At 44.1% G+C, this 13,749-nt stretch overlaps 1 protein-coding gene across 1 annotated transcript in view; it reads left to right on the forward strand.

The window, feature by feature from the left end:
* WASHC1 (WASH complex subunit 1) overlaps window positions 1-13,749 on the forward strand; it is a 59,852-nt gene that overhangs the window by 35,792 nt on the left and 10,311 nt on the right. The window contains exons 3-7 of the mRNA XM_032221563.1: window positions 1,421-1,532; window positions 3,383-3,529; window positions 7,610-7,746; window positions 11,506-11,641; window positions 12,898-13,102. Of these exons, the coding sequence (XP_032077454.1) occupies window positions 1,421-1,532; window positions 3,383-3,529; window positions 7,610-7,746; window positions 11,506-11,641; window positions 12,898-13,102 (737 nt within the window). The remainder of the gene's footprint in view (window positions 1-1,420; window positions 1,533-3,382; window positions 3,530-7,609; window positions 7,747-11,505; window positions 11,642-12,897; window positions 13,103-13,749) is intronic.

The following is a 13,749-nucleotide window of genomic DNA, read 5'->3' on the forward strand; positions in this document are numbered from 1 at the left end:
CTCTCTGTTCTGGATATAATAATTATTTACTTTTTGAAAGACTTTCCTTGGCCAGTCATGTCTGTATTAGCTACTTGCCAATCATACCTAGTATATCACCTCATATTTTATTTGTCTATTGTTTTATACAGATGTTTCTATACTGCCATACTTTTTAAGACCTGAAGTATTTTATAATAGAATAACAGTAAAAACAGAATAACAGAGTTCGAAGGGACCTTGGGAGGTCTTCTAGTTCAACCCCCTGCCCGGGCAGGAAACCCTGTGTCATTTCAGACAAATAGTTATCCAGTCTCTCCTTAAAAACTTCCAGGGTTGGAGCAAACAATAATCACCCAACAGCACCAAAAAACTTTCAGTGGTACCCAGATCCAGTTGAAAACTCACTAGAACATAATGGTTTTAATCATGTGATAAAAGGAAAATAAGTGGACAAGGCTTTCCAATGTGTAGGACTGATACCCCTACTTCCTGAGGACTGGAAACTTGCTGCAATTTCTCTTGAGATGAGTACATAGGGAAGACCGAGTTACAGCTTTCCTTACCTTACCTAAGAGAAATATCTCATTAAAGTTTTGAAAAATTAAAACTAATTAAAATTTAAAAACATAACATACACAAGAGATTAGATCAGCAAGGAAACTGCCTCAAGGTTTCAATGTTGGTACAGTGAATAAAACCAACACTTTAAATCATTGTTAGTTGTGAAGTCGTGTGCAACATATCACGGCCCCATGGACAACGTTTCTCCAGGCCAGTGGTGGGTTCCGGATCCCATTGCAACCGGTATGGTTGCAACGGGGCCTGGCGTCCTCCACATGAACACGCACAGCACACTCATGTGTCTTACCTTCCAGCGACGCCCCCGCGAGCCTCCGCGACGCTCCAGCTGTTTGGCGGAGTGTCGTGCAGGCGCTGTATGTGCTGTGCATGGAAGCGCCAAAGGCTTTAAAGGACAGGTAAGGAGCGCGGGCAGGCAGGTGGGCCCTCCGGAGCACCATACCGGAACGGTAGCCGGTGCTCCAAGCAGGCTCCAGTGCTCCAAGCCTTCCTGTCCTCTACCATCCTCTGGAGTCCATTTAAGCTCACGCCTACTACTTCAGTCCATCCAGCCACCTCATTCTCTGTCGTCCCCTTCTTCTTTTGCCCTCAATCTTTCCCAGCATTGGGTTCTTCTCCAGTGAGTCTCTTCTCCTTAAATTGTACCCAGAGCTTTTTGGCAGCAACCAAAACACTGGTATGATGTCTTGGTTGGTCTTATTAGGGGAAAGAAGGGAATTGATGGTGTTTAAATGATAGCTATTTTATTGGAAAGACATTGTTTTACTTAATCTATATGCCAACCAGTGCACGCTTTCTCATTGCCCATTTATTAAATGCTGCTGCAAACTGATTGACTGACTGACTGATTGATTCTTAGGATCTCCCAACAAGTGGAAACCAGCCGGGCACAGCTGAGAGCAATCAATGAGCGGGTCACCCTTGCCCAAGCCAAAATTGAGAAGATAAAGGGCAGCAAGAAGGCTATCAAGGTTTGGATACCAATTGCAATGGTTCTTTTAAATGATGCTGCTTCCATTAACCTGTGATTAAAGGCCAAGCTGCCAGTAAGAGCAGAGACACAGTTCACAATTGCATAGTGTTTTTTTTAAAATGCAAAATGCAAAGTGATTGCAGTAATAACCAGTATCTTAATGATTAAGGAAAGAAGGTGCTCTAATCGGTTGCCTTCTGTAACAGCCATGATCTAGTTTGGGGATCAGGTAGTAAGCCTGTTTATTTCCATTGTTTTATTATATTCCAGAGCCTCTTTGTCTTTCAGCAGCATTTTTTAAAGCATTCTTATAAGCATCCAGAATGAAAATTTCTGGTATGTTAAGCCAGAGATTGGCTTGCTCGGTGTAGTTAACAAACTGGTAGTAACATGAGCCAGAACTTGGAACTGAATCCCACGACTCTAGCTAGCATCATAGTTTCCCCCAGTTCAGTGGCGGGTTCCGGATTCTGTTGCAACCGGTACAGTGCGATGGGGCCGGGCGTCCACCACATGCACGTGCGCAGCACACACGCAGCACACGCATGCGTACTTACCGCCTGCGACGCTCCAGCTGCTTGGCGGAGTGTCTCGCAGGTGCCGTACACTCTGTGCGCCTCAGCCCTGATCGGCTCAAATACAGGTAAGGAGGGCGGGCAGGTGGGCCCTCCAGAGCACTGTACCTGGTTCTCCCAGCAGGCACCGGTACATCTGTACCGGGGCATACCGGTCGTATCCCGCCACTGCCCCAGTTGTAACTCGTCCAACTAATACTTTTGTTTATGGGTTTCCATTTGCCATATACCGGTAGTCCTCAACTTACAACTATTTGTTTAGTGACAGTTTGAAGTTACAACAGCACTGAAAAAGTGACTTGTGACTCTTTTTCACGCGACTGCTGCAGCATATGCCATGATCCCATGATCAAAATTCGGGCATTTGGCGACTGGCATGGGTTAATGAAAGCTGCCCTGTCCTGGACTCATGTCATCACCATTTGTAACCTTCCCAGCCAGTTTCAGACTAGCAAAGTCAATGGGAGGAGCCAGATTCGCTTAATGATTGCATGCTTCACTTAACAACTGCAGCGATTCACTTAGCTGTGGCAAAAAGTTCATACAATGGGGCAAGAACTCAATTAAAAAGTACCTTATGAAACAGTGGAAATTTTGGGATCAGTTATGGTCTTAAGTCGAAGACTACCTGTATCAGAGTCTTGAAGATTATTTTGTAAGTGAGGAATTAAATTCCAAGATAGTTCATTCATACTTCCAGGGGTGGGATTCAGATGGTTTGGACCGGTTCAGGCAAACCAGATATTAATTTTAATCTGGTTCATCGAACTGGTAGTTGGAAGGACTGGCTGGCCCCGCCCTGCCCTCCCAGGAGTCTCCATGCAGCCCATTCATTATGCCAGATAAATGCAGGGCTCGCGTGGGGGCTGTGGGAGGGGGGAAAATGGGCCTACTGGAAGTCCAGAAATGGGCCCATTTCCGGCCTCTGGAGGGCCTCCAGAGCCCAAGGGAGGCCATTTTTGTCCTCTCAGAGGCCCAAGGAAAGCCTCTGGAGCCTGGGAAGGGTGCAAATGTCGTGTCCCACCCGCATCCCCCGCTGTGGTGGAGGAAGCCAACTAGACCACGTCCTCATGGCCACGCCCACCTAGCAACCAGGCAGAGAGCCGGTTGCTAAAAAATTTCAATCCAACTCCTGCATAGTTCCTGCTTCTGTATTCGCACGTTAATGATGTGTGTTTTCCTTTTCCTTTCAAAACCACCCGGCTGTCTTGATTATGTGCTGACAATCTACTTTCTATGCTTCAATTCTCTCACCTTACTACCCCCCCCCCAGGTGTTTTCCAGCTCCAAGTACCCTGCCCCAGAACGGCTGCAGGAATATTCTTCCATCTTCACCGGTGCTCAGGATTCAGAGGCGCAGAAACAACCGAGGCACAAGATTCAGAGCAAGCACAGACCCTTGGATGAGAAGTCCTTACAGGTAAGGATGGTCAGATGGGAGCCAGAGGCCACATCATTACATTTCTTGACTCAAGAGGCTTCTCTTTGCTTGGGTTTTTGAGAGCATCAGGCAGTGTAGTCCTGAATCAGGACAGGAATTGCTTGAGGAGATCCCAGGCAGCAAAACTATAGTGTGGATTAGGGGTGGGTGGGGTGGAACCTTCTTTACATAAGAATGTGTTTGGGCTGTTCTGTAGCCCCAAAAGGATCCTCACTATTTTAAAAATGAGCTCCTAGCAAAGAGCTTGCATTTTTATGCTTGTTCAGTGTTCAGCCACGTGCATAAATAACAGTGGTGGGTTCCGGATCCCAGTGCAACCAGTGCGATGGACCGGGGCTGGGTGTCCACCACATGAATGCGTACTTACCGCTCGCGACGTGCCAGCTGCTCGACCTTGGAAGAATGGAAAGATGAGTTAACTTTGAGCTGATCAGGATCGAACTCCAGAGGGGCAGAGTCAGCCTACATTACTGCATTCTGACCATTGAGCCACCAGGACTCTTATAAGTTAATTTTTTTTGTTTGTATATTGCACACACAGACAATCTCTGTGTTCACTGATAGTGTCGCAGGGAGGTGTGGGATGTCATCCCTGAATTATGTTTTCTGATTTGTTGTTAGTTGCGAAGTTGTGTCTGACCCATTGCAACCCCATGGACAACGTTCCTCCAGGCCTTCCTGTCCTCTACTATCCTCTGGAGTCCATTTAAGCTCACACCTACTGCTTCAGTGACTCCATCCAGCCACCATATTCTCTGTTGACCCCCTTCTTCTTTTGCCCTCAATCTTCCTCAGCATGAGGCTCTTCTCCAGTGAGTCCTTCCTCCTCATTAGGTGGCCAAAGTATTTTGAGTTTCCTCTTCAGGATCTGGCCTTCTAAAGAGCAGTCAGGGTTGATCTCCTGTAGGACTGACCGGTTTGATTTACCTTGCAGTCCAAGGGATTCACAGGAGTCTTCTCCAGCACCATAGTTGAAAGGTCTCAATTCTTTGGCTTTTTGATCTAGTCAATGTGAATAGAGAAAGGAGTGATGGAGAAGTTCGCATTTCCCTTGGCTATTGCCTGCTCTTTCCTGCCTGTAGTCTAGGGTCTTTTCAGGCTGTATTTTTAGAAAACTTAAGATTCCTTTGATATTTATTAATGAGTGTGTAAAATGTTTTGAGAAATTTGGGGACATTCCGTTTTTCCTCCTGAAACCTGCTGATCTAGTCATTCTTGGGGTGATCAAGCAGTTTTCCAGAAATCAATCTTCCACAGCAAGAAGTTGTTTGTGGTTTGGTTTTGTGCATCTCTCGTTATCAGCGGCCCTGAATTAGTGCTTCATTTTGGTACAGTCTTTGTTCCAGTCATTGAACTTCCACAAATAACATGGTAGTTCCTGGTTTGGACTCCCTGTGCATAAGCCCCGAGTGCATTCTTCTGAGCAGATGAGTTAAAATTAAGCTGGCAGGTTTTCCAATATTTAGGAGTCTCCCGTGGCTGCGTAGGGACAGTCAACAACAAAGAAGAGCAACTAATACTGTAGAGATTTTTGTTTTGTTTTCAACAACTCTCCTAGCCAAGGACATGTTCCATCCCCTAGAGAATTTTATTTTATGATGTTAATTTCTTGGGATACCACATGTATCTACATCTGGATCCTAATGCAGAGGGAAAAGCTATCCTACCAGACGAGGGCCAGTGAAGCTGCTTCAGGCTCACACTCTTGTTTTCTTTCTCAAACACCCCCCCCCCCCAAAAAAAAAAGCTGCTGTTGAATAATTCAGCGCTTTGCATTTTCCGGTAGTTTAATGGAAGCAAAATCAGTGAAAATAAGTATGAATATTTTAGCCTAGCCTCAGAACTCAGTGCACTAATGTACAGGATACGCAGAGAACTTCAGAATCCACCAAAAATAGCTTCTTCCTCCTTTTCTACTTGAAACCTGACCCACACATTGGTCAAACATACTGTCCTTTTTGTCTCGAATAGCACTTCTCAACCTTGACAACTTGAAGTCACGTGGACTTCAAGTCCCAGAATTCCCAGCATGCTTGCTGGAGAATTCTGAAAGTCGAAGCCCACGCATCTTAAAACTGCTAAAGTTGGAAACTGTTCCCTAGAAGCAGATTTGGGCTTAATATCCCCACCCCTGTCTGACTTTGCAGTGGAGAAAAACCAGCTAAGATTAATCTTCCTTCCTTGAAAAATCTGCTGAAACTACACATATGGAAATAAAGTTGGGCACTGAAAGTTGTATGCTGTACAGTGCAGCAGTTAATTATGTCTAAAAGAAGAGCTTACATCAGAAAAAAAAAGTGCATTTTAAAGGCCTGCATCAGAAAAATATAACTCGAAGAATTAATGCTGGCCATTTGCAGTTTTTTACTGTTGGCATTTTTTCCCTTGCATATTAGGAGAAAATAAGTAAAACCATCTTCTGATGCTGTAAGCTGTTACAATGCAGTTACTATATTTTTTTGTGTTATTTTTTATAACCCATCAGAAAGTATGTCTGTCAAGATCACTCCTATTAATATAACAAGAGTTTTAGAGATTCACATGTCCCCAGACCACAAAACCCTTTGAAAATACTTCATAAAAATACTTAAACCTCTTGCAAATACATTTAGGTTTATTTTATTTTGATATGAATCTAATCATCTCAATATTGTTTACATTTGATAGTGACTCTTGAGGACAGGGGTGTCAAACTCATGTACTAGATGCATCCCACACTAGCAATGCCCGCCCCTGGTTTAGCGAAGGGGGGCAAAGTCCCGATATGTGATGGCAACATGACGCCACGAGTTTGACACCCCTGGTCTAGGACTTCAGGCTTTCTAAAATACCCAATTCAAGCTAGACAGAGAATGTGTGGGGTGCAAGGTAACACCAAAGCAGTAAAAAGAAAAGCACAACAAAGAATGTTCCTTCTGTGCCAACTCAGGAAGCTCAAACTGCCCAAGGAGCTGCTGATTCAGTTCTACAGAGGAATTATTGAGTCTGTCATCTGCACCTCTATAACGGTCTGGTTTGGTTCTGCAACCCAACAAGACAGACACAGACTTCAGAGGATAATTAGAACTGCAGAAAAAAACAATTACTACCAACCTGCCTTCCATTGAGGATTTGTATACTGCACGAGTCAAAAAGAGGGCTGTGAAAATATCTACAGACCCCTCACACCCTGGACATAAATTGTTTCAACTCCTACCCTCAAAACGACGCTATAGAGCACTGCACACCAGAACAACTGGACACAAGAACAGTTTTTCCCTGAACGCCATCACTCTGCTAAACAAATAATTCCCTCTGTAAAACTATTTACTAAGTTTGCATTACTATTACTATCAATCTTCTCATCGTTCCTATCACCCATCTCCTCCCACTTATGACTGCATGTTGCTTGTATCCTTACGATTTATATTGATATTGACTGTTTCCTGATTGCTTATTTGTGCCTGATTGCTTATTTGTACCCTATGACTATCATTAAGTGTTGTACCTTATGATTCTTGACGAATGTGTCTTGTCTTCTTATGTACCCTGAGAGCATCTGCACCAAAGACAAATTCCTTGTGTGTCCAATGACACTTGGCCAATAAAGAATTCTATTCTATTCTATTCTATTTGGAAAGGGGAATACAATGATTGGATAGTTTGTAGTAAGGGGGCAAAAATTGGATTGCAGTGAACTGATTTCCAGTAACTAACGAAAACCAGAACCACAACGGCAGGAATTAGTTGCCTGAATCCTAACCTACAGTTCAGGTTGGACTGATTAAGAGATTTGCCTGCTATATGTGCTGCTTTTGGTACCCCAGTCCGTCTCACTGAATAAGTTTGATATTACAACAAAGCCATGAGATGTTCTTACACTGACTTTTCCCCATTCAACAGGTGAGAACCGACAGCAGGAAAGAGAGGCAGGAAGACTGAAGGGTATTGAAAGGAAACAGGGCTGTGGAATCTAGGAGGGGCATTGGTAGCTTTAGGTTTTTCTAAATGCCCAATTTAAAGAATCGAAGTAAAGGAGTGCTGGGATATTGACAGCTATTGTTGCTTGAATTTTTGTAGGAGAAGTTGAAGTACTTCCCGGTTTCAGTTACCGCCAGAGTCCATCATGAAGATGATGCAGAAGAAGGCCTGGGCAGTCTTCCCAGAAACATTAGCTCCCTCAGCTCCCTGTTGCTCTTCAACACCACCGAGAACCTGTAAGTCTTCCCTATAGTTGCTTCTCTGGGCCTTGTTTCCTTTCTGAGGAAGCCAAAAACTATCACTGGCCTCCCTCTTCTCTCCACAGGGGTGGGAAACCAGTGGTGAAGTTCAAAAAGTTTCCCTACCGGTTCTGTGGGCGTGGCTTGATGGTCGTGTGACTAGGTGGCCGTGGCTTGGCAGTCATGTGACCGGGCGGGCAACAAGCAGGAACCTCACAGAGAGCTCAAAAACCAACTATCACATTTTGCACAAAAATAATACAAAAGCTACACAACTGACTGACACACACAATGCAAAAGCAGCTGGACTTCACACACACACAAAAGGTCCCGACAATCATGCGGCACAGCTGATTGTCACAGCTGATCCTTGAAACCTTCTTTTCTTTTTTTTTCTTTTTTTTAGCATTTTGCCAGAATTGGTAGCAAAAGAACTCCTTAAAAAAGCATTAAAAAATTATCGGAACGTTTTAAAATACTTTTGAAAGCATTTTTTTTTTTATAGCCAATTCAGGTGAACCGGACCGAACCGATAGCATTTCAGCCCTGTGGGAATCCATAGGTTTTACGTGACTGCCGCATTCATTTGTGTTCCCCAAGGTTCCCTGGATTGTACTACCCAAAGGTTTCTGGCAATAAATTAAACAAATATATGTAGTCCTGAACGTACAACAGTTCATTTAGTGACCATTCGAAGTTATAACGGCAATGAAAAAAAATAATGAACGTTTTCCACACTTACAACCGAGGCTACATCCCCATAATCATGTGATCAATATTTGGACGCTTGACAACTGGTTCATATTTATGACTGTCGCAGGGCCCTGGGGTCCCCTTTTGTGACCTTCTGACAAACCATGGGGAAGCCAGGTTCACTTAACCACTGTGTTACACAGTTAACAACTGCAGCGATTCACTTAACAACTGTGCAAGAAAGGTTGCAAAATGGGGCAAATCTCATTCAAGGGCAGTCTCACTTAGCAACAGAAATTTTGGGCTCAACTGTGGTCATAAGATGAGAGCTACCTGTAAAGTGCCTTAAGATAGGATTAGTGGGGCTAAAATAAGAAATAGCCTCAAGAACACCCCTCACCTGATAAAAGGCTGAGATGGTCTTGGAATGTGGTCCTGAACCCATTTTTGGTGCCGCTGCTTGTTTTTATTAGTTTTGGTCGCCACGGTGTAAAAAAGATGTGGAGACTCTGGAAAGAGTGCAGAGAAGAGCAACAAAGATGATTAGGGGACTGGAGGCTAAAACATATGAAGAACGGTTGCAGGAACTGGGTATGTCTAGTTTAATGAAAAGAAGGACTAGGGGAGACATGATAGCAGTCTTCCAATATCACAGGGGCTGCAACAAAGAAGAGGGAGTCAAGCCATTCTTTTTTTTTTTTAATTGACAATTTTGGGGAAAAAAGATTTTCACAAATATTTACCTCCCTGCCCCCACCCGAGCCCAACCCCTCCCAACCTCCCCCCCCCCCTGACTTCCCAGAACAGATATAGGGTATAAATCTTTAATAAATATATTCTAAAATAAACTTAAAGAAAGTTAGTATCATCTTTCATTTGAGCTTTAACTCCTCTTTTGTTAGGCTAACTCTAAACAGATTATAACATTCCTCGCTTTTTCAGTCATAAACTATCTGGAATTTCTTAGTCCCATATTTATTTTGAATGTAGCCAATCCATCTTCTCCACTCCAGTTTATATTTCTCATTTGAGTGATCCTTAAGATATGCTGATATTTTAGCCATCTCAAGCTATTCTTCAAGGCACCTGAGGGCAGGACAAGAAGCAATGGGTGGAAACTAATCAAGGAGAGAAGCAACTTAGGAGAAATTTCCTGACAGTTAGAACAATTAATCAGTGGAACAGCTTGTCTCCAGAAGTTGTGAATGCCCCAACACTGGAAGCCTTTAAGAAAATGTTGGATAGCCATTTGTCTGAAATGGTATAAGGTTTCCTGCCTAGGCAGAGGATTGTACTAGAAGACCTCCAAGGTCCCTTCCAACTCTCCTATTCTATTCCATTCCATTCTATTCTATTCTAGGCTTAAGTGACCAAAATATGTGTAGTGGTGTTGTTTTAAAGCAGGGGTGTCAAACTCCCGACACATGGGCTGGATGCGTCACACGCTGGCCACGTCCAAGCCAGTTTAGCAAAGAAGAAAAAAGTCCTGATACGTCATGACCACATGAGTTTGACACCCCTGATTTAAAGCATCCCCCAGTCTTTCTCTGCTTTAACTCTACCATTTTGAAGCCAAGTTTCCAGTCCTCATCCTTATTTCTCAGCATAAGCCTTAAATCCCGTTGATGCTTCTTGGCTTTGTCCATCTTTTTCTCTCCCACCCCATTCCTCCTTTTTATTGCACGTTCCTTTGGCTATTTTTGTTATTATTAAACAGTTATGTTTATAAAATAATAGATGCAGAGGAGAAAGTGATATAATCTTAGATTGCAGAAAAGGAGACAAGTCAGAGCTGATGCAGGACTGATTACATTAAGTGGAGGGAAACTTGACAGGTTGATAAGTTTATTCCCACTCTTGCAAATCCCTCTTTAATTTTGTAGCGTTCTCAAAATATTGCTTTTGCCCCCTTCTCCACGAACCCCGGTGATATAACTAATTAAATGTGAACTAGATTTTAGGCTTGTGTCTCTGCCTTGGTCCCTTGGATAAGCTGTCAACTTCAGTTTTTCTTTATTAAAGTGCGTATGACAGTCTCAAAACACACGAGCCAAGTAAATGTAAAAAAACCCTCGCAGAACAAGCACCGAGCATTGAGAAGTCTGCTTCTGCAGGGCTTTTAAAATTCTTCAGATTCCTCCCGTGTTTTTATGGTTAAAAAACAAACAAACCATGATCTATTGCGGGTGTTCTGACCTAGGCTTCCTGAGAAAGCATAAATCACAATCTTAGTCCCCCAAACCCTTTATTTATATGGCTGTGAATTATAGCCATTCACAGCCCGCAAGGCTTCACAAACAGTCTGTGAAGGTTCCGACAGAGGTCTGCTCGAGTTGCCACAGTCTTTCAGGGGAATGTTGATAAACACCGACCTTATCTCCCTGGGAATGCTGCCAGAGACCTAATTCCCAAATGCAAACTTAGCACAGAGTCAAACAGAACTTTTCAAAGCTTGAACCAACTAGATGAACTAATTGCTTCCTGCAAAAGCTCACTTCCCGTTCGCGCCTCTTTTATGTCTTATGGGAGGGGCCAATCATCTCTAAGCCTTACTCCTGAGTCGACCCTGTTTTCTTAATTGTCCTTGTCTTCTGGCAGCTCTGTGCACGTGCATGCTGGAAACAGGCTCCTGTTGTTCTTCTGCCTCGTTGTTGTCTGACTCCAGAGGGAGCACATAACTACTAAGATGGCCTTGGCCCCCTCTCTGCCTCCGACGCAAAGCACTCGTCCGAGCCTTCCCCAGACCCCAGGACTGGCCCATGTTTCTCCCCAACCTCCTCACTGTCCGACTCTGCTGCCAGCTCTGCGGGCCGCCGGTGGACCACAACAGCGGGTGGGGCGGGGGGTGGGGCAAACTTGGCTTGGGACAGCCTCTGTTTGGTGCATGGAAATCTCAGTGGGCAGAAAGTTATTCCAGCATTGTATTTTACTGGAGTGCCTGTAAAAAGTATGGAAAATCCTGATAATGGAGGAAAATACATTTTCGCTCCCTAAGCATTTTTGCTTTGTTCTCTTTGTAGTAAATAAATGAGATTGTCTTTTCCTTCTTTTGTTTTTCCCCAGGTATAAGAAATACGTCTTTCTCGATCCTTTGGCCGGTGCAGTAACTAAGACCCATGTGGCTCTGGAGACAGAGAGAGAAGAAAAGCTTTTTGACGCTCCCCTCTCTATCACCAAGAGGGGGCAAATCGATCAGCTGGTGAGCTACTTAAGCAGGATGGGAGGAGAAGAAAAATTCCTCTGTTTCTCTCTTGCTAAATCCCCAAGTATTGACGGTGAACGTATCTTGGCAAAACACTCGCTTTTTTTTTCAATAGTCCATCATGTGATTTGCAATAAGCCTACTTTTGATTTCAAAGTAGGACTATCCTCTGAACATACTGGGATTACAGGTACAGTAGTGAGAAAGTCCTTGGTGCTCTCAGAGTTTAGTTTTCTTGCAGACATTTCATTAGCCAAACTAGGCAACATCATCAGTGTTGAGGGTAATGAAATATCTTCAAGAAAACAACCAAACTCAGAGGACACCTAGAGAGCCTCATTCCAACCCTGAGCTACAAATTTATAGGTATAGTAGTCTTCAACCCAAGAGGGACGTGGTGGCTCAGTAGCTAAGGCGCTGAGCTTGTTGATCAGAAAGGTCAGCAGTTCGGCAGTTCGAATCCCTAGTGCCGCGTATGGAGTGAGCTCCCATTGCTTGTTCCAGCTTCTGCCAACCTAACAGTTCAAAAGCACATTAAAAATGCAAGTAGAAAAATAGAAATCACCTTTGGTGGGAAGGTAAACAGCGTTTCGTGCACCTTCAGCATTTAGTCATGTCGGCCACATGACCACGGAGACCTCTTTGGACAGCGCTGGCTCTTCGGCTTTGAAACAGAGATGAGCACTGCCCCCTAGAGTCAGGAGCAGCAAGCACATATGTGTGAGGGGAACCTTTACTTTTAGTCTTCAACCTACTAGCACAATTGGGACCAAAATTTCCATTGCTAAGCAAGATGTGAGTCGTGCCTGATTTTACAACCTTTTTGCTATGGTTGTTAAGTGAATCATTGCATTTGTTAGGTGAACGACATGGAAATTAAATGGATTTGGCTCCCCCCCCCCTTGACCTTGCTTGTCAGAAGCTAGTTAGGAAGGTCCCAAATGATGATCACATGAGCCCAGAATGTTGCAATCATCATAAATACATGCTGGTTACCAAGCTCCCAAATTTTAAACACCTGACCATGGGATGCTGCAATAGTCATAAGTGCAAGGATTGGTTGTAAGTCACTTTTTTTCCATGCCATTGTAGTTTTGAATGGTGGTAACTTGAGGACTACAATAAGGGTTCTAGCTAGCATACACCTTTAAAACTTTAAAGATTTTGTCATACTGATTTTTTTTTTTAAACCCTAATTGTGGAAGCAGAAGAGTTCAGAAAGTGGATGTTTCTAATTTTGTGCCTGCTTTCAGGTGGCTGAAAATTACTTCTATGTACCAGACCTGGGGCAGGTACCCGAGATAGACGTGCCATCCTATCTGCCGGACTTGCCTGGCATTGCCGCAGACCTCATGTATAGTGCTGACCTTGGCCCTGGCATCGCACCTTCTGCTCCTGCGGTTGCTATACCTGAGCTGCCCACCTTCAACACAGAACCCACAGAAGTCTTCCGACAAGGTACAGAGTCCTCCTGAAGGGCACAATAAAAAATAAGCAGAGCCAGGTAAGAGCAAATGGACATTTTGAGGCAGTTCTGCCCAGTTTCACAGAAGTTACCTCTGCCCTGACTCTTGCCTTCATCACATCTGGATGCTCTACTCAAGGAGACTCTGTAAGTCTCCATGAAATGAACATCCCTAACGAAAGAAGACTCTGAGGTTGAGGTTCCTCAAAGTTCCATTTTATTAGAGATGTCATATTGGCACATCTGGGAAAACCGGAATCTGAAAGTTTCCAGGTTTTCCCCACCCAAATGAAAGTTCAAGTCCCTGCCCAGCACCCCCATGTCTACCACATGGCCCAATCAGGCACGGTCCCAACTGGAGATGCGTCCAAGTCACACCACTCCAGGTGCAGGGCAAGATGTCCTTGACTCTCTAAGAAACGAATGTTGTTATGCCTATGTCTATCCCACTCCATATAATCCCTCTCCCAATTTCCCACAGCATTAAGTGTGGCAGGCCTGAAGGCCCAATGCAAAAGGAGGCTTCCAGGCCTGACACACACTGTAAGTGTGCAGGAAACAAGCACCTGTTACGTGCTATTCGCACCTACAAACAACCTTCATAGAATCCGTAAGAATCAAGAGATCTTTGGGGCTCTCA

The sequence above is a fragment of the Thamnophis elegans genome, chromosome 7 (genome assembly GCF_009769535.1).
Source record: "Thamnophis elegans isolate rThaEle1 chromosome 7, rThaEle1.pri, whole genome shotgun sequence".
In the NCBI taxonomy this organism is placed as follows: Eukaryota; Metazoa; Chordata; class Lepidosauria; order Squamata; family Colubridae; genus Thamnophis; species Thamnophis elegans.